General features: G+C 36.0%; 2 protein-coding genes across 2 annotated transcripts in view; one reads left to right on the top strand and one right to left on the bottom strand.

The window, feature by feature from the left end:
• Positions 1-23,689, top strand: part of LOC114460870 (cilia- and flagella-associated protein 44-like) — a 228,515-nt gene that overhangs the window by 14,037 nt on the left and 190,789 nt on the right. Inside the window, 1 exon segment of the mRNA XM_028442745.1 lies at positions 697-752. The gene's annotated coding sequence lies outside the window, so the exon portion shown is untranslated.
• On the bottom strand, positions 5,124-7,575 carry LOC114460874 (lymphoid enhancer-binding factor 1-like). Its single transcript, XM_028442755.1, has 7 exons — positions 7,485-7,575; positions 6,891-7,014; positions 6,083-6,148; positions 5,860-6,008; positions 5,578-5,722; positions 5,388-5,495; positions 5,124-5,297 (listed from the first exon to the last, which is right to left on the bottom strand). Exons 2-7 carry the CDS (start codon positions 6,999-7,001, stop codon positions 5,244-5,246), a joined length of 633 nt encoding a protein of 210 aa, XP_028298556.1. The 5' UTR covers positions 7,002-7,014; positions 7,485-7,575; the 3' UTR covers positions 5,124-5,243.

Here is a 23,689-nt window from a genome sequence, read left to right as displayed (position 1 = left end):
ATGATGTGCACATGTGCATGCAGGCATACACATCATTTTTATGGAATATTTATATACAATATTTCTCCTCATTTCTATCGATCATATGCGTTCTAGTTGATTCAATAATGAATCAAATAAATTAAATGACCAAGCAGGTTTTTAGGTGCCGGCAGCCTAAGTTTGTGAAGATCTATTGTATCCTGCATGTTATTTTTCTTCCTTAAAGCAAATCATGCTTCCTGTGCTCGAACAATCACCAATGTTTTCCACAAAGGTCTAGTCCCATGTCAGATTGCCTCAGCTGCAACATCAGGCCAATAGTCCTAAAGGTGGTGCTACAGCAAGTCTCTAAAGGTAAAAATTTTGAAAATTCACAACAAATCAACAATATGTGCAACAGATTTGCGACTTTCACCAAAATGGCACTGAAGAAATGTTTTTACTTTTAAATCAATTGCAAATTATGAAGTCTAAACTTGCTACAGCTCATCTTCAGACTGATCCACACAGATTTTTGATACATTCAAAACTGAGCCTACGGTGCATCAAAATATCTGATTTTTTTTTTTTTTTTAATCTCAACTATTTAGACTTTGTACATTGTCACCACAGAGAGTTTCTATAATACACCTGTTAACATTTGCAAAGTCTTGATGTTCATGTAACCAACATAATTAAAATGTGTTGACACTTACATGATATTTAAATTAACAGGTGGGTCTAGAGAGCAAGTCACTGGTTCTGGACATTGAGGACCCAGCAGCCTACAGGTCAGTGTTTAGACTGTTCAGCTAAATGTTTTGCAGTGACATGCCGTGACCAGTAGGGTTGGGTAGGCAGGGGGTTGCAAATCGAGACCACCAAAGACAATTTCATATGTTTCTGCTGGCAAGTGTCAATTCAATTCAACTTTATTTGTATAAAGCAATTTCCAACAAAGTCATCTCAATGCGTTTTTCAAAATATAAAATTCATAATAAGAAAGAAAAAAACCCAACAAGATCCACATGAAGAAGCATTTAGCCATCTAACAAAATCAACATCGTGAAACACCATTAAAGAAACATAAACAAATATTTAATATAGCCTCCATACTCTCCCAACAAGATAGATATCATGACATGGCAGCACATTCGTTGATTGTGTTGGAAACACAGAAACACGGCGCAATCCTTCCATTCACTGTGAAAAATACAATACAATACAATTTTCTGACCTTACCATTGCTGAAGGTCTGGTAACTCAGGTGTTGGTCTCCCATTTTTTAAAAGCTGTCGTTTTTCCTCAAAAGAAAGTTTCTTTATTGTCTCTAGTGCTGTCATCCTGCCTGTAGTGTTATCCCGCCCACTAGCTAGAGAACGTAGCAGCCGCGGTCACGTGATATCAATTCACTAATGCACTGTGAACGTACGTATAGCATTTAGTATAGAACGGTTACGTCCAAAGGCAGCATAGAGAGCTGCCTTTTTACGTCAATGGTTTTCATCTTAGGGAAGGAACTGACTGTGCATGTGCAAACACATAAAAACATGCTATGGCAACAGAGGCAGAGCAGCAATGTGCTTTTCGGAGAGGGCGTGGCCTCCTCCTGCCTTACAGCAGAGTGAGACTGTAGCCGTTCCAGGAAATAGCGATGTTTAGTAATTTGGGCTATGAAACGCTCAAAATGCGGACACTTTCAAACTTATAGGTATTGTTGGCTATCGGAAATGGAAAAATAATTAATTTATAAATATATTATAAATAAAACAAATTGACCCTTGGGTAGGCACTGCCTTCTTTGCCTACTCTGACTGCAAGTCACTGATGTTTTGATAGTTAGGTGTGTTGGGGGCGGGGGCAGGGCAACGATGAGAAGAGCAGAGGATTACAAGCCACTGGGGAATGCTGTATGCTATGCTATTGTAACCCGCGTCATAAAGAAATGTATTATATTTATATTATTTAATTATATTATATTTAGCAGAAGTAAATTTATTATAACATCTACTCTTCAGTTATTTATATACAATATTATTTCACTGCACTAATAGACTGCACTGACGTCACTCATCCACATGCACACACGCCAGCCAATCACAGACCAGTATCCTAGTAAAAACAGGAAGCATGAGATACGGGAGGAGAAGGCTTGAATACGGGAAACGATCAAGCAGCAGCTGAAAACGCAGCAATTGAACGGTAGCACGCGCACCCGGTGCTCAGCAGACAGCACTTTACTAACTGTGCAGACCAGCGGTTGTGCCTTGCACCTGACAAAAGGAGCGATCGGCAGCAGAACGGAGGACTTTGTATAGGCGACTCAGATTGCATCGGCCAGGTTTTTTAAACCCCCCATGGATCTAAAGATGGTGAGCTACCCACGGAGATGACGTAGTGGACGGTGAACTGCAGGTCTACCAGAGTGGTAGGACAACCGCACCGATCCTCTTACCAGGAACACACAAACTTCAATCCTACCAGGGTGGTAGGATCAACTTTATTTAATTAGGTTCTCTTCCAGTGGACCAACCCAACGAACTTCAGTCCTACCAGGGTGGTAGGACCAACTTCATTTTCGTTTGAGTGGAACTATTTTTTCCCCCAGGCTGTGACGCCTTATGAACTGAGCTAAATCCCAGCGGGTGAACTCTTGTCTGTTTTGAGACCACTTTTGTTTATTATTATTTTCTGTAATATAATAAATCCATGGTACTTATTTTCTATAAACAACAAATTGTCTGTCTATTCTCTGCACATCTTAGTAATCATTCCCAACTCACACTTGAACCTAGAAACTAATCTCAGAGAAAAAATTTATTAACCAACAGTAAATGTACAATTGGCTACACTATGTGTTATTTTGACTTAAGTAGAGCATCCTCTTCTCTTACCCACAACAGCAAACCTCCATTGGTCAAATAAGTTTTTGAAAAAACCGTCATTACAACTACTAGTACAGTGCCTGTCGGAAGTATGTATTCATATAGTGGAGGCTTAAGTAGAGTTGTCAATTATGGCCAAAGGAGTATGTGTTTGAAGGTTGGATGTACAAAGAGGTGTGCATACTCAGCAGTGTTATAAAGGGGTATATGTGCGGGTGCAAAAAAAAACTGTTTATTTAGTGTTTAACATTTCTTAGTGCAGTGGTGGTGATTTGTGTGTGTGTGCGCCTGCGCTTGCACGTGTGCGTGTGTGTGTTAAGAAGAGACACTGTGCAGTATACACTTTTTTACTTGTCTGTTATTCATACAATGTTTTGTATTTCCTGTGAAATGGATTCAGTGCAGTCAATAAATTCTGAATTTCTTCAGTGACAGATATAATGTATGATATTGCTGTATCGTGATATAATTGTTACCGTGGGCAATGACAGTATCATATCGTGAGGTACCAGCCCTAATATACATGGGTAGGCATCGTCTTGGTGGGCTGGTCCGGTCAGCTATGTTTTTTTTTTTTTTTTTAGACAATATTGGCTTAAAATTGGCAGAAATGTGAGAACAATTTAAACTGGCGTGAATGTGGATAAATTGGCAAAAATAAGCATGAAATATGGTGAAAAGAGGTTAACAGTAACAATAATGGGTCAACATATGTTACATTAAGTGTAAAAGTGGTGGAAAGGGTTTATCAGTGCAGAAAAGGCATTTCAATGTGATGGGGAAGTGGCAGAAATGGGAGTAATGTCGCAAAAATGCATTAAAAGGAGCAAAAATATGTCAAGAAAAAGTGATTAAAAAAGGTTAAAATATGGAAAGTTTGACGTAGCTGCAGAAAAAGGGTAAAAATAAGCCAAAATGGCCTCAAATTGTTTAAAAAAAATGACTTAACTTGTGCAGATATTTTAATCATACTCGGCACATTTTAATGACTTACTTATGTTTGGCTTCCATTCAGCTACAATAACATGTACGTGCTGAATGATGTTAATCAAATGAGTCGTTAGCTGTTGATGAATAAAGCCGATGAGCTGTGGCAAACAAGACATCTCTGTAAGTGACAAATGTATCTAAAACAGAGGTATAGCTGTGGCCTCACAGATCGATAAACCAATGATCAGCAAAAAAAGATGGAAAAGGTTGAAACTGTTGCTCGAAACTTTGTTTTGATGTCCACTGTAAACATTTGGTTTATTGACATTGTTGGAAAAGTTTGGCGCATTGCATTGTGGGATGTGGTATCCCGGCATAGACGAATGCATAGAAGGGTTTTTACTTGATTTGAAGTATCACTTTTTGATTTATTTAGAATTTGATAGAAACTGCACTTTTTCTTCAATTTGTTGGGTTTTGTGTTGTAACTAGTAAAACTCCTGTAGACTGTTTTAACAGTGTGACTATTCCTTATGTTCAGTGTCCCTGTTGTGATATTCTGTATTATCTCAACCAAAAATAGCTCCATACTTTTATTTGTTGGTTTTCAAGTTGATTTCCTCAGTTTGGCTCGTGTGTGTGTGTGGCCTGTTATTTGAAGGTGATAAATCACTCTGTTATACATTTTATTTAAGTAAGCAGAGGAGTAAAGAGTACTGATATATCCTACTCAAATAGAAGTACTGATCGAAATTGTACAAGTACAAGTACATGTAAGTCATACATAATTAAAAAATCAAGTATAATTAAAAATAAGCTTAATTAAATATTACAGTAAAGGTTACTTGTTACTTTCATCCCCACGTTTTTTTTTGGTGATAAATCTTACCACGGTTCCCTTGCATACAGTAAACATCTCATGTATAAATTTAAAAAGGAAGAAACCTAATCTTGCACATTTGGAACTTAATTACTAAATACCTTCATCTAATGCTGTTTTGGCACAGTGCATTACGTTTAATCTGGTTGGTCGGCTATGATGTGATGCATTTGATTGTTGTCTGGTCATTTCATTTTTTGTAGTTTCACAATGTCTGTTAATCACTTAAAAAGTACATGAACCATAAAAGCAACTCAATTCCAGTAACGTGAGTATTTGTAAATCTGTTACTTTCACCTTTAGTGGTTAGTGATGGTGGACGTGTTATTTGCTTAAATACTTAACTTAAAAAGGGGTAGTTAGACATGTGTAGAAACAGGTGGTGTGTGTCTGTGAGTTCACATGTTTGTATTTTTAAATAAAAAACTTAAATATTTAATTTGACATTTTATTTACAAAACGTGTGATTTACAATAGAAGAGAGAGAAAGTCCAGTAGGTGCTGTTGGTGCCGCTGATGGTGATTAATGTAGGGTTGTTGAGTGGTGTCCATGTTTTCTGATTCCTGTCTGATGGATGCTGGGGTGATTATTTCTTTTTCTCCTCACGAACTTTGGGCGACAGTCGTTTTTTCTTGTGTCTCTAAAATCAAACATAAAACATTTCGTCAGCTGATAAAACACTTTCACCGTCATCTTTAAGGTTGCTGTGTCAACATGTATGTGGACTTACATAGTTGATTTTATTACTCCAGTCGGGGTTCGCAAATAAGTGCAGGAGAGAATCCACTCTGGCCTCTTCAACATATACTTCTCTTTGTTCTGGTGACAACAATTTCCACTGTAGAAAAGCATCAGTCACACACACTTAGGACCAGAGTTTAAAGATCACAGATGATTCCTGGAAGAACAAATTAACTTACCCGTTGACCGAGGTGTTTATTCACCACAGCACTCGTCCTCGTGCCCAACTCCGCCTCTGCAGATGCCCTGTTCTTTTTTAGGAAGTGCATGAAAGCGTTGAGGGGCTTTTTAACGTACGGCTTGTCTGTCACCTTTTCCTTCCTTCTGAGAGAACAAATCACAAATACACAGTGTAAAAGCATGGTCACGAGTCAGTCACAAGACATACTTATTGTGCATCCTGCATGTGGACGACATTAGGAACAGGGGGGACATTTATGGTCCCTGGATTTTGTAGTTACCGGTACTCAGCTTCAGGCAAGGCGTCCATAATTTGGGTGAAGTGTGTCTGGCCCTGAAGTTTTTTGGTAGCATAAGCGTGATCATGAAGGACTGTGGAAAGATGATTCTGTTGAACCCCGTATTGGCCACCAATTACAGCTGTTTGGTCCTGAAAGTGTTGGACACAGTCACATTATTAAGTAGATAATTCTACAGAAGAACAGAAAGGGTCAAGATTTTTACCTCCTCAATACACTCCTGCCGTTCTTGCTCTTCAAAAAAATCAAAATCAAAAATGTCCTCCAGGATCTGAGGGAGGAAAGAGGATCAGTGAGCAGATCAGTGACATCATGTATTAGTAACAGGGTAATGTAAGCATTAGATCAGTGATATTTACAAGCATTTTACATGAATCATGCAGAGAACCACAATATTGGCATCAATTATCCAAAGTTAGAGAAAGAACTATTGAACCAAAGCCTCATCTTTAAAGAGTACCTCACCCCAAAAGCACTTTTTCTGCTGAATACATATGTATTTTGGTACTAAGTAGTGTTGTTGATTGATCCTGGTACAACTCTCAACATTTTAGTCGAAGTATTTCAATTTGTCGTATTTTGTTGTAAAATGTCGGAGTGACTGCCCTCAATGTGTTAAAAACCCACTATTACAATTGATTTTTACTATTGGCAGAGAACAAGATCATGTGATGTTTTGGCACCATCTTGCATCACAAACAAGCACTGTTAGTAACTCAGACGCAGTGTTTACATGATAGATGCTCCGTCGGTTGTGTGTCGGGATGAAACAGCGACCGACCAAACTGTCCTTGGAACTTCTGTTTTTCAACAAATCTATTTGTTTTTTGTTTGTTTTTTTTCATTTTTGATATTTTATTGTGAGTATTAGTTATTGTGAGCCCTTTATCATATTTCATTTCATATTGTGAGTTCACCATTTTCTTATACCTTTAACTTCTACCAATATAAATTCACTGATAAAATAATGACACAGGAATATAGAGCATAATTTGTGTTTCGTGATGTCTTACGTCATTAGAAACTGGCTTTTGAACATCAGGAGAAGATTGACTTGGGGGGTTGTTAAACACATCTGAACCCTCAGAATGGAGACGATTCCAGTCCTCTTTATTCCACTTCATCTTGATATTTGGGCTGATGTGAAACAAAGCAAAGGAAATAAATCAGCTGCTGAGGCTCATGCACAGCAACAACACCTTGCAGAGACCTTCAACTAAACTTAAACTAAACTATTCAATGTATCTGTTCCATTATGTCTAACAGTGACATGCTGCCTCTAACTCTGCAGTGTGTTCTTATTTGGCTCATATTTAGTTTCTTTACAGTAAACATGATACAAACAGAAACATTAACACACACTAACTGGGATCTATTGCAGTGTAATAATTCACACACTAACCAAGGTTCAATAATAACATGGTTGACTGCTAAACAGCTGCTCAAATTTATCACAGCAAAGATGAAAGACATCTCATTGATATCAATAATGGTTACATTGCATTTCTCTGTATTGATCAATTCTAAGATGTTTATGTAGAAACTATTAGAAGCAGGCCACTGTCACATTAAATTTGGAAGCATAATCTCACATTAAAATCTCTTACTTTGAGTTGTTTGAAAAAGTCGTCTGAAAGCTGTTTTGCAAACTTTTGGTGCAGATAAAACACAAAGTTTTCTCAAAATCAAATAGCAATGGAGACTATTAGGGGAGATTCATTTCTGTTGAAATAACTGAAGAATGAAGGTTTTCTATGCTGGAGATGAAAGTCAGCTGCACTTCAAAGGCAAGTTGGTTTGTTTGTGCAGGTTGCTATGGAGCACAGAAATATGGAACACTTGGTTTCTATAACGATCTGTTACAAGTGACTCAATAGTCTCAGGTCATCTACGTACAGTGCCTACCCTAAAATATATCAAATATAATTAAAAAAAACCTAAATTTACAAAAGAATCTTGCTCCGGCAATACCCGGCCCAAATTAAGCTCTGGTACTGCTGCTGCTGATGAGTGTAGTGTCGTTGGTTGGTGTCCATGTTTACTGAGTCCAATCAGATGGATGTTGGGGTGTTGTTGCAAAGATCTGAGCCACAGGTGGTAGTGGGACGTCTTCTGATCGAGAGGTTGGGGGTTCGATCCAGTACCTGACTATGTGTCGAAGTGTCCTTGGGCAAGACACTGAACCCTAAGTTGCTCCCAGTGGTCGACTAGCGCCTTGCATGGCAGTCCTGTCCCACTGGTGTGTGAATGTGAGAGTGAATGGGTGAATGAGCTGATATGTAAAGCGCTTTGACTGCTTCAGTGTGGTGATAAAGCGCTGTATAAAATCAAGTCCATTTACCATTTACCATCTCAGCTTTCCCAGCTTTGGTCCGACTTCGTTTCCTTTTGTTTCTCTAAAACCCAACACATCAAACTTTGAGTCAGCTGATTGCACACTTTCACCGTTATCTTTAAGGTTGCTGTGTCAACAGGTATGCATAGTAGACTTACATTTGATGTTGTTAGTCCAGCCAGGGTTCTGAACGGACTGGAGAAGAGCATCCACTTTGGCCTCAGCATTATAGAATTCTTTTTTCCTTGGTGACAAAGATTTACTCTGAGGATGGACAACAAGAAAAGCTTCAGTCAAAGACACACTGAAGACGAGAGATTAAAGATCACAAATGATTCCTGGAGGAACAAACTAACTTACCCGTTGACCGAGGTATTTGTTCACAACAGTGTTCACAACAATATAAATTCACTGATAAAATAATGACACAGGAAAATAAAGCACAATTTGTGTTTTGGTGATGTCTTACGTCATTAGAAACTGGCTTTTGAACATCAGGAAAAGATTGACTTGGGGGGTTGTTCAACTCATCTGAACCCTCAGTATGGAGATGCTTCCAGTCCTCTTTTTTCCACTTTATGTTGATCTTTGGGCTGATGTGAAACAAAGCAAAGGAAATAAATCAGCTGCTGAGGCTCACGCACAGGAACAACACCTTGCAGAGACCTTCAACTAAACTTAAACCAAACTATTCAATGTATCTGTTCCATTATGTCTAACAGTGACATGCTGCCTCTAACTCTGCAGTGTGTTCTTATTTGGCTCATATTTCGTCTCTTCACAGTAAACATGATACAAACAGAAACATTAAACACACACAGGCAGATGTGATTGGTTAAAAATAAAAGGTTCATTTTTTTCCATTGGCCGAAGTTAATACAGGTTTACAGCTGCTACAGTTAACAGATTTCTTCCGTTCCTTTTTCAGAGCACATAAGATCTTAATTTCTGTCAGGACATAAAGAAAATTTCAACCAAAAACTTAAAAAGTGTTTCTGGAGGAAATTGCCTACCCTTGCTTTAAGGGCTGAAGTAAGTTAGTATTTAAAATATAGCAAATTTCCCTTATGTAAAATTCAGAGTGAAAATATTTGATTTATGTATAGAAATAGTATAATATAAAAGTATTTCTGTTGAGAAATTGTTAAATTGAAATTGTAATATCTATAATTGATATAAAACAAGGAAAATGGTTTCAGGATATAAAAGTAGACCTAGTTTTCTGTTTGGTTAATGCCTAATTTTACAGATTACTTACCTGCATTGATTTAGTAAAAAAAAGTTTCAAACATACTTTTACCAAATTAAATGTATGGTATGATGTGAAATTGTGGTTATTTGAACTTACCTTGTTTGATGACAAATTATGAACTTATTTACATTGTGTTTTGTGTTCAAAGGTTTTCACCTTTCTTGTCACTGGAAAGAATAAAAGTAAGAACGAGTGAAATCCTGACTCTGGTCAAGTCCTTCCTTTTTCAAGTGTGGGAAGCCATGACGTTATAAAGACACTTGACACATACATTATTTTTGCAATATACAACTACACAAAAATAATTATCTTTTAATTTACTACTTTGTATGCACTCATGTCATAATATAGAGGCAAACTCTACACCTAAAAACAATTATTAAAAAAAAAAAATGAGAGAATGCAATTTTTCAACGTTCAAGCGGTTGCGCAGGCCAGAATCATAAGACTGTGACAAAGACTGTAGGACAACATTAAAACAGAAACAGTGAGAAAGAAAATGGAGCACTTTCTTGTACGGTCGCCCGTGATATTGTACATGATATGAGTGGTAACACGTTATAAAGGCTATTTTGCACACAAAATGTTCCTTCAGATTTTTACCTAGCAAGGGTGGAAAGAGTGCAGAAAAAATCTACTTAAGTAAAAGTACTGTTACTTTGATTAAACTTTACTTAAAGTAAAAGTAAAGTTACTGGTGTAAAAATGTACTTGAGTAAAAGTAAAAAGTAGCTCACTTAAAATGTACTCAGAGTGAACATTACTTAGTTACTTTCTTTTTTTGGGGGGTGGGGGGGGGCATCTCTCCCATGCAATAAAGACGTGTATACAGGTCAAACTAGGTTCTTTTTGTTAGAGAACACCATTTCAAAATAACGTGCATGAAAACAAGACATGGTGTGGCTCACCTGGATAAATAAAATAATATAAATGTTAAGGATGTCAATTCCATGAGGTAAGTGCTTGTGTCAATACATCCAATGTGTCAGAACATCCAATAAATCACCTCTGAAAGCAAGAAATACGTACAGTATGTTATATAAAGTCTATAAAACATTCTAGGTGGAATGAGCCGAAGGAGGAATAAATGATAGTGACGCGCGCCTACAAATACAGTTTTATATTAATATTAATAATTGTGATTAAAATCACATGATCATTGCGCAAAACTGCTGATCAATTAGCTACAATAAGCCGTTATAAAAAGAAACGCGCACACAATGCTGGAGGACGAGGCGCACGGGAGACCAGAGTCGGCGCCAAGCAGTATTAAATGCGGGGACATTAAGAAAACTTCTAAGGGGCACAAAAACGCTCTGGTCTGAGTCGCACACAGCCCCCTTACTAAAATCTGCGCACTTCTGAGAGGTTGGATCTACAGCCTCCTCAGCAGTCACGGCTATAATGTAAACAAACTTGCTAAACATCTTAACAGCGTTAGCCTGACAGTCAAGGATACATGAGGTTTGTTTGTCACATACATAAATACTACTACTGAAGAGTATTTTATGACATGTAGTTAAATAGCATTTGTAGGGGTATATGTGCGGGTGCAAAAACAAAAACTGTTTATTTAGCGTTTAACATTTCTTAGTGCAGGGGTGGTGATTTTTGTGTATGTGTGTGCGCCTGTGCGTGTGTGTGTGTTAAGAAGAGACACTGTGCAGTATACACTTTTTTACTTGTCTGTCATTCATACAATGTTTTGTATTTCCTGTGAAATGGATTCAGTGCAGTCAATAAATTCTGAATTTCTTCAGTGACAGATATCATAATGTATGATATCGCTGTATCGTGATATAATTGTTACCGTGGGCAATGACAGTATCATATCGTGAGGTACCAGCCCTAATATACATGGGTGGGCATCGTCTTGGTGGGCTGGTCCGGTCCGCTATGTTTTTTTTTTTTTTTTTAGACAATATTGGTCTAAAATTGGCAGAAATGTGAGAACAATTTAAACTGGCGTGAATGTGGATACATTGGCAAAAATAAGCATGAAATATGGTGAAAAGAGGTTAACAGTAACAATAATGGGTCAACATATGTGACATTAAGTGTAAAAGTGGTGGAAAGGGTTTATCAGTGCAGAAAAGGCATTTCAATGTGATGGGGAAGTGGCAGAAATGGGAGTAATGTCGCAAAAATGCATTAAAAGGAGCAAAAATATGTCAAGAAAAAGTGATTAAAAAAGGTTAAAATATGGAAAGTTTGACGTAGCTGCAGAAAAAGGGTAAGAATAAGCCAAAATGGCCTCAAATTGTTTAAAAAAATGACTTAACTTGTGCAGATATTTTAATCATACTCGGCACATTTTAATGACTTACTTATGTTTGGCTTCCATTCAGCTACAATAACATGTACGTGCTGAATGATGTTAATGAAATGAGTCGTTAGCTGTTGATGAATAAAGCCGATGAGCTGTGGCAAACAAGACATCTCTGTAAGTGACAAAAGTATCTAAAACAGAGGTATAGCTGTGGCCTCACAGATCGATAAACCAATGATCAGCAAAAAAAGATGGAAAAGGTTGAAACTGTTGCTCGAAACTTTGTTTTGATGTCCACTGTAAACATTTGGTTTATTGACATTGTTGGAAAAGTTTGGCGCATTGCATTGTGGGATGTGGTATCCCGGCATAGACGAATGCATAGAAGGGTTTTTACTTGAAGTATCACTTTTTGATTTATTTAGAATTTGATAGAAACTGCACTTTTTCTTTAATTTGTTGGGTTTTGTGTTGTAACTAGTAAAACTCCTGTAGACTGTTTTAACAGTGTGAATATTCCTTATGTTCAGTGTCCCTGTTGTGATATTCTGTATTATCTCAACTAAAAATAGCTCCATACTTTTATTTGTTGGTTTTCAAGTTGATTTCCTCAGTTTGGCTCTTGTGTGTGTGTGGCCTGTTATTTGAAGGTGATAAATCACTCTGTTATACATTTTATTTAAGTAAGCAGAGGAGTAAAGAGTACTGATATATCCTACTCAAATAGAAGTACTGATCGAAATTGTACAAGTACATGTAAGTCATACATAATTAAAAAATCAAGTATAATTAAAAACAAGCTTAATTAAATATTACAGTAAAGGTTACTTGTTACTTTCATCCCCACGTTTATTTTTGGTGATAAATCTTACCACGGTTCCCTTGCATACAGTAAACATCTCATGTATAAATTTAAAAAGGAAGAAACCTAATCTTGCACATTTGGAACTTAATTACTAAATACCTTCATCTAATGCTGTTTTGGCACAGTGCATTACGTTTAATCTGGTTGGTCGGCTATGATGTGATGCATTTGATTGTTGTCTGGTCATTTCATTTTTTGTAGTTTCACAATGTCTGTTAATCATTTAAAAAGTACATGTACCATAAAAGCAACTCAATTCCAGTAACGTGAGTATTTGTAAATCTGTTACTTTCACCTTTAGTGGTTAGTGATGGTGGACGTATTATTTGCTTAAATACTTAACTTAAAAAGGGGTAGTTAGACATGTGTAGAAACAGGTGGTGTGTGTCTGTGAGTTCACATGTTTGTATTTTTAAATAAAAAACTTAAATATTTAATTTGACACTTTATTTACAAAACGTGTGATTTACAATAGAAGAGAGAGAAAGTCCAGTAGGTGCTGTTGGTGCCGCTGATGGTGATTAATGTAGGGTTGTTGAGTGGTGTCCATGTTTTCTGATTCCTGTCTGATGGATGCTGGGGTGATTATTTCTTTTTCTCCTCACGAACTTTGGGCGACACTCGTTTTTTCTTGTGTCTCTAAAATCAAACATAAAACTTTTCGTCAGCTGATAAAACACTTTCACCGTCATCTTTAACGTTGCTGTGTCAACATGTATGTGGACTTACATAGTTGATTTTATTACTCCAGTCGGGGTTCGCAAATAAGTGCAGGAGAGAATCCACTCTGGCCTCTTCAACATATACTTCTCTTTGTTCTGGTGACAACAATTTCCACTGTAGAAAAGCATCAGTCACACACACTTAGGACCAGAGTTTAAAGATCACAGATGATTCCTGGAAGAACAAATTAACTTACCCGTTGACCGAGGTGTTTATTCACCACAGCACTCGTCCTCGTGCCCAACTCCGCCTCCGCAGATGCCCTGTTCTTTTTTAGGAAGTGCATGAAAGCGTTGAGGGGCTTTTTAACGTACGGCTTGTCTGTCACCTTTTCCTTCCTTCTGAGAGAACAAATCACAAATACACAGTGTAAAAGCATGGTCACGAGTCAGTCACAAGACATACATATTGTGCATCCTGCATGTGGACGACATTAGGAACAGGGGGGACATTTATGGTCCCTGGATTTTGTGGTTACCGGTTCTCAGCTTCAGGCAAGGCGTCCATAATTTGGATGAAGTGTGTCTGGCCCTGAAGTTTTTTGGTAGCATAAGCGTGATCATGAAGGACTGTGGCAAGATGATTCTGTTGGACCCCGTATTGGCCACCAATTACGGCTGTTTGGTCCTGAAAGTGTTGGACACAGTCACATTATTAAGTAGATAATTCTACACAAGAACAGAAAGGGTCAAGATTTTTACCTCCTCAATACACTCCTGCCGTTCTTGCTCTTCAAAAAAATCAAAATCAAAAATGTCCTCCAGGATCTGAGGGAGGAAAGAGGATCAGTGAGCAGATCAGTGACATCATGTATTAGTAACAGGGTAATGTAAGCATTAGATCAGTGATATTTACAAGCATTTTACATGAATCATGCAGAGAACCACAATATTGGCATCAATTATCCAAAGTTAAAGAACTATTGAACCAAAGCCTCATCTTTAAAGAGTACCTCACCCCAAAAGCACTTTTTCTGCTGAATACATATGTATTTTGGTACTAAGTAGTGTTGTTGATTGATCCTGGTACAACTCTCAACATTTTAGTCAAAGTATTTCAATTTGTCGTATTTTGTTGTAAAATGTCGGAGTGACTGCCCTCAATGTGTTAAAAACCCACTATTACAATTGATTTTTACTATTGGCAGAGAACAAGATCATGTGATGTTTTGGCACCATCTTGCATCACAAACAAGCACTGTTAGTAACTCAGACGCAGTGTTTACATGATAGATGCTCCGTCGGTTGCGTGTCGGGATGAAACAGCGACCGACCAAACTGTCCTTGGAACTTCTGTTTTTCAACAAATCTATTTGTTTTTTGTTTGTTTTTTTCATTTTTGATATTTTATTGTGAGTATTAGTTATTGTGAGCCCTTTATCATATTTCATTTCATATTGTGAGTTCACCATTTTCTTATACCTTAAACTTCTACCAATATAAATTCACTGATAAAATAATGACACAGGAATATAGAGCATAATTTGTGTTTCGTGATGTCTTACGTCATTAGAAACTGGCTTTTGAACATCAGGAGAAGATTGACTTGGGGGGTTGTTAAACACATCTGAACCCTCAGAATGGAGACGATTCCAGTCCTCTTTATTCCACTTCATCTTGATATTTGGGCTGATGTGAAACAAAGCAAAGGAAATAAATCAGCTTCTGAGGCTCATGCACAGCAACAACACCTTGCAGAGACCTTCAACTAAACTTAAACTAAACTATTCAATGTATCTGTTCCATTATGCCTAACAGTGACATGCTGCCTCTAACTCTGCAGTGTGTTCTTATTTGGCTCATATTTAGTTTCTTTACAGTAAACATGATACAAACAGAAACATTGACACACACTAACTGGGATCTATTGCAGTGTAATAATTCACACACTAACCAAGGTTCAATAATAACATGGTTGACTGCTAAACAGCTGCTCATGAAAGACATCTCATTGATATCATTAATGGTTACATTGCATTTCTCTGTATTGATCAATTCTAAGATGTTTATGTAGAAACTATTAGAAGCAGGCCACTGTCACATTAAGTTTGGAAGCATAATCTCACATTAAAATCTCTTTGAGTTGTTTGAAAAAGTCGTCTGAAAGCTGTTTTGCAAACTTTTGGTGCAGATAAAACACAAAGTTTTCTCAAAATCAAATAGCAATGGAGACTATTAAGGGAGATTCATTTCTGTTGAAATAACTGAAGAATGAAGGTTTTCTATGCTGGAGATGAAAGTCAGCTGCACTTCAAAGGCAAGTTGGTTTGTTTGTGCAGGTTGCTATGGAGCACAGAAAAATGGAACACTTGGTTTCTATAACGATCTGTTACAAGTGACTCAATAGTCTCAGGTCATCTACGTACAGTGCCTACCCTAAAATATATCAAATATAATTAAAAAAAGGGTTTATCAGTGCAGAAAAGGCATTTCAATGTGATGGGGACGTGGCAGAAATGGGAGTAATGTTGCAAAAATGCATTAAAAGGAGCAAAAATATGTCAAGAAAAAGTGATTAAAAAAAGGTTAAAATATGGAAAGTTTGACGTAGCTGCAGAAAAAGGGTAAAAATAAGCCAAAATGGCCTCAAATTGTTTAAAAAAAAAATGACTTAACTTGTGCAGATATTTTAATCATCCTCGGCACATTTTAATGACTTACTTATGTTTGGCTTCCATTCAGCTACAATAACATGTACGTGCTGAATGATGTTAATCAAATGAGTCGTTAGCTGTTGATGAATAAAGCCGATGAGCTGTGGCTAACAAGACATCTCTGTAAGTGACAAAAGTATCTAAAACAGAGGTATAGCTGTGGCCTCACAGATCGATAAACCAATGATCAGCAAAAAAAGATGGAAAAGGTTGAAACTGTTGCTCGAAACTTTGTTTTGATGTCCACTGTAAACATTTGGTTTATTGACATTGTTGGAAAAGTTTGGCGCATTGCATTGTGGGATGTGGTATCCCGGCATAGACGAATGCATAGAAGGGTTTTTACTTGAAGTATCACTTTTTGATTTATTTAGAATTTGATAGAAACTGCACTTTTTCTTTAATTTGTTGGGTTTTGTGTTGTAACTAGTAAAACTCCTGTAGACTGTTTTAACAGTGTGAATATTCCTTATGTTCAGTGTCCCTGTTGTGATATTCTGTATTATCTCAACTAAAAATAGCTCCATACTTTTATTTGTTGGTTTTCAAGTTGATTTCCTCAGTTTGGCTCTTGTGTGTGTGTGGCCTGTTATTTGAAGGTGATAAATCACTCTGTTATACATTTTATTTAAGTAAGCAGAGGAGTAAAGAGTACTGATATATCCTACTCAAATAGAAGTACTGATCGAAATTGTACAAGTACAAGTACATGTAAGTCATACATAATTAAAAAATCAAGTGTAATTAAAAATAAGCTTAATTAAATATTACAGTAAAGGTTACTTGTTACTTTCATCCCCACGTTTATTTTTGGTGATAAATCTTACCACGGTTCCCTTGCATACAGTAAACATCTCATGTATAAATTTAAAAAGGAAGAAACCTAATCTTTCACATTTGGAACTTAATTACTAAATACCTTCATCTAATGCTGTTTTGGCACAGTGCATTACGTTTAATCTGGTTGGTCGGCTATGATGTGATGCATTTGATTGTTGTCTGGTCATTTCATTTTTTGTAGTTTCACAATGTCTGTTAATCACTTAAAAAGTACATGTACCATAAAAGCAACTCAATTCCAGTAACGTGAGTATTTGTAAATCTGTTACTTTCACCTTTAGTGGTTAGTGATGGTGGACGTGTTATTTGCTTAAATACTTAACTTAAAAAGGGGTAGTTAGACATGTGTAGAAACAGGTGGTGTGTGTCTGTGAGTTCACATGTTTGTTTTTTTAAAAAAAAAACTTAAATACATAAGGTGCGTGTGTGTGTGTGTTAGGGCTGAATGATTTTTGGAAAATAATCAAATTGCAATTATTTTTCAATGAATACAAGCAATAAATCTGTTTCATAATAAACCACTTAATATTTATTTCAACTTTAAATAAATATAAAATATGCATTTTAAAGAACATATTACAACAATAAAGCAAACAAATATGTGGCTTTACCTCTTCAACATATTAAACTAACTTCACGTTTCATGTGGACTGCACTTTTTAAACACTCTCTGAACTTAACAGGACAGTCTATAAATAAATAAAATAAACAGATATAAAAAATAAATAAAGCTTACTAATATCCAGTCAGTAACATCACACATACTGTGAAAATAAGGAGAACTAATATCTGCTTTAACCAATTGGATGTTTTTTAGGTAAATCAACAAACTTAAAATAAATTATTACTAAAAAAAATTAAAAAAAACACAGCCTTTGCAATTAGAAAATCACGTTTTATATCGCGATGTTATCGCAATTAATCGTTCAGCCTTAGATGAAACCCTTCTGCCAATGTTTTAGATAATCAGTCAAAAATGTTCAGCAGGCAAAAAAAGCCGTCTTTAAACAGTGCAAAGTTATACATGACCTCATGACTTGCATGTGCTTTATGAAAGCTCAACGTTCAGAGGGTGATTTTTCTTGGTAATGCAACTTGTTATGTTACGTGTAAATGCATTTGATCATCATCTAACACGGGGTGTCAAACTCATTTTAGTTCAGGGGCAAAATACGGACCAGTTTAAGCTTCAATGGGCCACAGAATTTAGGCTGGAAAAAAGCTAATTCAACATTAACCTGCCCTGGTTTGCACTTCCACGTATAAATGATGATAAAGTATGTGAGTATATCAGTCCCTGTAGGACATGCGCCTAAATTTACCTGATTTTGGGAATTTAGAGACATTTCATGGAGAATTTTGAGGAAGATTTGGAAAAATTGAGAGTTCTTTCAACAATTTCAGATTAAAATTTAGGGGTGCCCCGATATCGATATCGGATATCGGTCCAATGTCAGCCTGAAAACGGATATTGGATATCGGATTTAAATTTCAGAATTTTATTTCTTTTTTCAATTCCTTTTTTTATTTATTTTATTCAATTGTAGAATACTGTAGATAATATGTTAAATGTTAAAATGTATGTAACCAATTGGTTCATAATAAATGGGTCAGTTTTTCTCATCCCTACTGTTGCTGGCTATTGTTCTCTGTTTGAGTAACATCACTTGATCAAGCCTTTTTTTTTAACATTTTACACTACAAAATAAGTAAGAAAAGTATGTATAATTCGTGCTGATATCGAATTAATATCGGTATCAGCCGATACGCAAGGCTGCAATATCGGTATCATATCGAAAATGAAAAAGTTGTATCGGTACATCCCTATTAAAAATGACTGCTGTCGTGATAAAAGAACTGGAAAAATGACCTCTGCAAATTTTGTGGATTTTAATATAATTTTGTATTTGGAGCGACTGAGATATCAACAGCTGAATTTCATGTTTTTACAATTTTTTTTTTTACTTTCTTGAGCGGCCCAAATTTGTTGCTTTAAAGGGCCTGATTTGGCCCCCGGGCCTTGAGTTTGACACACTTAATTACATCATAATGTGCACAAAAATGGCTTTGCAGAGCCTCAAAACCAGAACCAGAGTTTTTTTATGATCCACTGGATTGTTCTGGATCTTTTGCTATTTTGCTGTGTCATGGAAACTTCACAAAACAATGCTTTAATCCAGTGTTAGTGCAGGTTGTTTGACCAGTCTGATGGGAGGGATATTTACACTGACTTTTTTCTCCTCTTGTAGAACCCATGCTCATTACGAGGATAGTTGAATTAACCCTTGTGCACTCCTTTAAATGTAAATACACTTCTACACCTTCTGCACACAAACTGTTCGTCTCATAAAAGTGTAATAAAAATGTACTCCATGATTTTTTTTTTTACTTCCACTGCATCAGATCTTTTCAACTACTTCAGACCTATGCATAGATATAACATTTATTGTAATGTTCAAAGTTCAAACCCTTTGTAACATTTGTGATATGATACCGATATTGCAGCCTTGTGTATAGGCCGATACCGATAGTGATTCGATTGCATGAATCATACAGATGTTTTTTTTTTAAATTTCTTTTTTTTTTCTCCTTTTTTCCTCTCTTTTCTTCAATAAAAAAAAACAATAATGATTTATTTTGTGGTGTGGAATGTTAGAAAAGGCTTGATGAAGTGATGTTACTCAAACAGAGAACAATAGTCAGCAACAATAGATATGAGAAAAACTGACCCAATTATTATTAACCAATTGGTTACATAGATTTTAACCTTCACCATAATATCTACAGTATTCTACAATTGAATAAAATAAATTAAAAATAAAATAAAAATCAGAAAATCCGGAAATTTGAAGTCGATATCCGATATTCGTTTTCAAGCTAATATCGGACCGATATCCGATATCGGATTGGGACACCCCTAATTTTTGATGAAAATATTACAGCCTTGTGTCATTAATGAATAGCAAAATTTAATTTAATGCATTATTATTTTTGGCACAAGGACCGTTTTAAAGAAAAAATGACACTTGTACAACTTGTATAATTTGCAAGATAAGAAATCCAGGCCTTCACTGAAAACTTTATGCATTGGTCTCTTATTTTGAAAGTAGAGGCTTAGCTCTATTAGGTATTAATTGAAAAAGCATTATGTCATGATTACAGTATATGAAAAATATGGTTACAATAGGAGTCATTGAAGCAAATTTGGTCACATGGTTACTAAGTGTCAGTGTGATGCATATCTTCTTTTCTATACACTTCATATACACAGGACTTTGGAATTAAGCAAAAAAAAACAATAGTAGAATTTTTTCATAAATCTAGCCCTAAAAATAAATGGAATATTCAGAGGCAAACAAATAAAAACACCTAAAATGTCACTTTTGGTCACAAAGATGCTCCAAGGGTTAAGACAATAATTATTAATGAAAATGGGAAAATGTTTTTATATAGCGCTGCAATTATAAGCAGTGACACTAACTATTGAGCTATTCAAAGACCACTGCAGAAGCACAAAATAACAGTGTTTAGGGCTCGTTCCAGCTTGATAGATCATATTAGGCAGTGGCTATCTGTACGGTTGCTACATCAATATACCAACATTCTATCCGTACGCAGCGCCCCTCATTGGCCAGTTTAGGTCACGTGACTAAGACTAATCCTAATCCTAACCCTAAAATGCTACGTACGTGTACTTCGGTAAACGTACCAAAAGACACTTTCATCATGTTAGATATCAGCTGTGTTGGTGCATGAAAACAGGCAGGCTTTGAAATATCCCACATGAGTTCAGTTCACTCATCATCTGTAAATCTGAAAAATAGTTATAAAATATATCTGGCAGAGCTAAGGAAGTTTTCTGATCTAAAATAAAAAAGTAAGCCTCATATGTTGAGATTAGGGCTGGGCGATATATATCGATATTCAAGCTGTTTCGACTTTTCTAATTTGGCGATATTGAAAATTACAATACCGTAAGGCTGGGCAAAAAAAATTGATTTTTACACGATTAACTGAACTAGTACAGTGCCCGTCGGAAGTATGCATTCATGTGGGAGCTTAAGTAGAGTTAATTATGGCCAAATGAATATATGTTTGAAGGTTGGATGTACAAAGAGGTGTACATACTCTGTACTCTGTAGTGTTATAAAGGGGTTTATTTGCGTGTGCGATTTCCCTGGTTTAATTCTATGAAATATAAACATGATAAATGTGTTTGTTGTTTTTTTTTTTTTTTTACTCACTTTTATATTTTTTTGTTTGGTGTATTTTTCTGTAATGTATGTTTTTGAATCATTATGTGTATTTGTGTATCTTTCTGTTGTGTTTTTGTGCATTTGTTTGTTGTTTTTTTATTACTAATTTTTATATTTTTTTGTAATGTATGTTTTTTTGAAGTCATTATGTGTATTTTTTGTATCTTTCTGTTGTGTTTTTGTATAATTATAGTTTTTGTTGCCATTGTAGTGTGATTCTGTTGTCATTTTGTGTATTTTTTGTATAAATATTTGATTTTGTGTATTTTGAGTAATTTTCATATTTTTGTTGTTTGCTGTATTTTTCTGTAATGTATGTTTTTTGGAGTCATTTTGTGTGTTTTTTTTATCTTTCAGTTGTCTTTTTGTGCATTTTTTTGTATAACTGTATTTGGTTGCCATTATAGAGTGATTCTGGAGTCATTTTGTGTACTTTATGTATGAATATTGTTTAGTTTTTGGTTTTATTTTACTCATTTAGCATATTTTAATTGTAAGTTTTATAAATACTGTGCGTGTTCCCGTGAAATGTTTGAGACGCTGATAACCAAACTCCATAGACATTGTAACTGAAACTGTGCAAAACAAAACGTAAAGCTCCAAACTACATGAGTGAGTAAGTAAATTAAAGTATTGTCTACAATTCGGCTGTCTTTTTTAAAAAAACAAAAATCATTTTTTACCTTTGAACCGAGTGGTCAGAGCTTAGCTTCCATGCACGGCACCACAGAGAATCCGCAGTTTTCCAGATGAAGTTGGGAAACGTGTCTGCAAAAGACTCACCAGTGGATGACGTTTTCAAATGATGTATTCAGAGAACTCCCGGGTCTCGGTCTAAATTATCTTGTTCTCTATCGCTCGTGTGTTTACAGTCCGTGTCCGCTTGGCTGAGTGCGCAGCGATTGGCTCTGGCCGCACACGTGACTCTTGCTCGGGTGAGGAGCTGTGCAGTGAAATAGATATAGATGGTGCGCTAGCGCCCCCTCACACCCTGTGGTCAAAAGCTGAATAGGTTTCATTTCGGGGCCGTCCAGAAGTGAAATAAAATTAAAATAAACATTTTGAAATGACCAAATTACTCCAAAATAACAGATACACACACTCGGGGTATTTGGAACCCGTTCACTAAGTTTCAGGTCGAACTCGCACCGCAACGGGGAGATATTTGCTCCACACACACACACACACACACACACACACACACACACACACACACACACACACACACAGGCTTGGGGAGTAATGGATTACAAGTAACAGCGTTATGTAATCTGCATACAAAATAATGTAACTATAATCTGTTACAGTACATTTAAAAACATGTAATCAGATTACCAGTATTTTTATTCAAAATGGGGATTACTTAGTGGGATTACTTCTTCAAAACAAACAGAATATACACCGTGCAACAGATGCACAGAGTGCGCACACATTGTGACACTTCGTAGCACTTCACCATAAACGTAAAACCAATACTTCCTGCCTAGCTGTTTACCATCATGACTCAGGAGTTTTCACTGCATGAAAATTCCTGAGTCATTGTTTGCTGTGACCACACCAAATAAAACATGGAAAGGTAAATTACAAAGATGAATCCAAAGTTAACTTCTGACACAAACTCTCTACACCATAGACTGTAAACACACATCTCCACTACGCATCCTCAAGTTGCCTTCACTGACTGCCAACGCTGTAGGAATTAGGAACATCTACAACGGACACATCCAACAAACAGCAGAGCTGTTACAATATAAAGCTATTATGGTAACAGCTAACTTATATGATATTGTGCAGTAACATAACAGCTGTATATGTGTTTGCTGTGTCAATCACTGCAGGATGCAGAATAACTGCATCTGTTTGTCTAAGAAATAATTTTCAACAAATTGAATTAAAGTCACTTCCTGTACATTACATGAAAGACATGCTGACATACCAAAAATAACTAATAATTAACTATAGAGCATGTTATTACGTAAAACATCTACTTTATGGCATTTTTTTCCTGTAATTTTTTAATTAATTTAAAACCAGAATCAGGGAAAGAGAAAAAACCAAAAACAGGAAAAAATAAAAACCAAATGCAAAAAAAATGGTGTATTTCTGATTGGTTTTAAAATCAAAATAACAATGGTAACTAATTATATAATTTTGTTTGTTTGTCTTTTTTACAAAGTGCAGTTGATTCTATATCTATAAAATAAAAAATCTATGACTGCAGGTGACAGATAGAACACATTTTTGCGGAGGTACGTCTTTTAAATTAACGCATGCCTCGAGATGCATTCAAAGTCCCTGGAAAACCCAGAAATTTGTAAAATATCCCCACACAGAACTGACACCACGTGAAAACAAAAGAGGACATGTCTAAAACCAGACGTATGGTCACCATACATGTCATCATTATTTAATAATGAATAGAAAAAATAAAAATGCAGTGTGATAGTTTGGTCACATGGGAGAGATTTATTAAGTTTTATTATTATTAATATATTTACTTTTGGTATTGTTTACCATATTTGCATTGAAAAAGGAACCTTGGGGTGAAATATTAATTAGAACATATTTTCAAATTAATATCAAAATAATAATGACTCACTGGAACAGATCTGTAACCTT

Source organism: Gouania willdenowi, unplaced genomic scaffold, assembly GCF_900634775.1.
Source record: "Gouania willdenowi unplaced genomic scaffold, fGouWil2.1 scaffold_82_arrow_ctg1, whole genome shotgun sequence".
Classification (NCBI taxonomy): domain Eukaryota; kingdom Metazoa; phylum Chordata; class Actinopteri; order Blenniiformes; family Gobiesocidae; genus Gouania; species Gouania willdenowi.
Note: the sequence above shows the minus strand (reverse complement) of the source record. Positions and strands in the feature narration are given on the sequence as shown.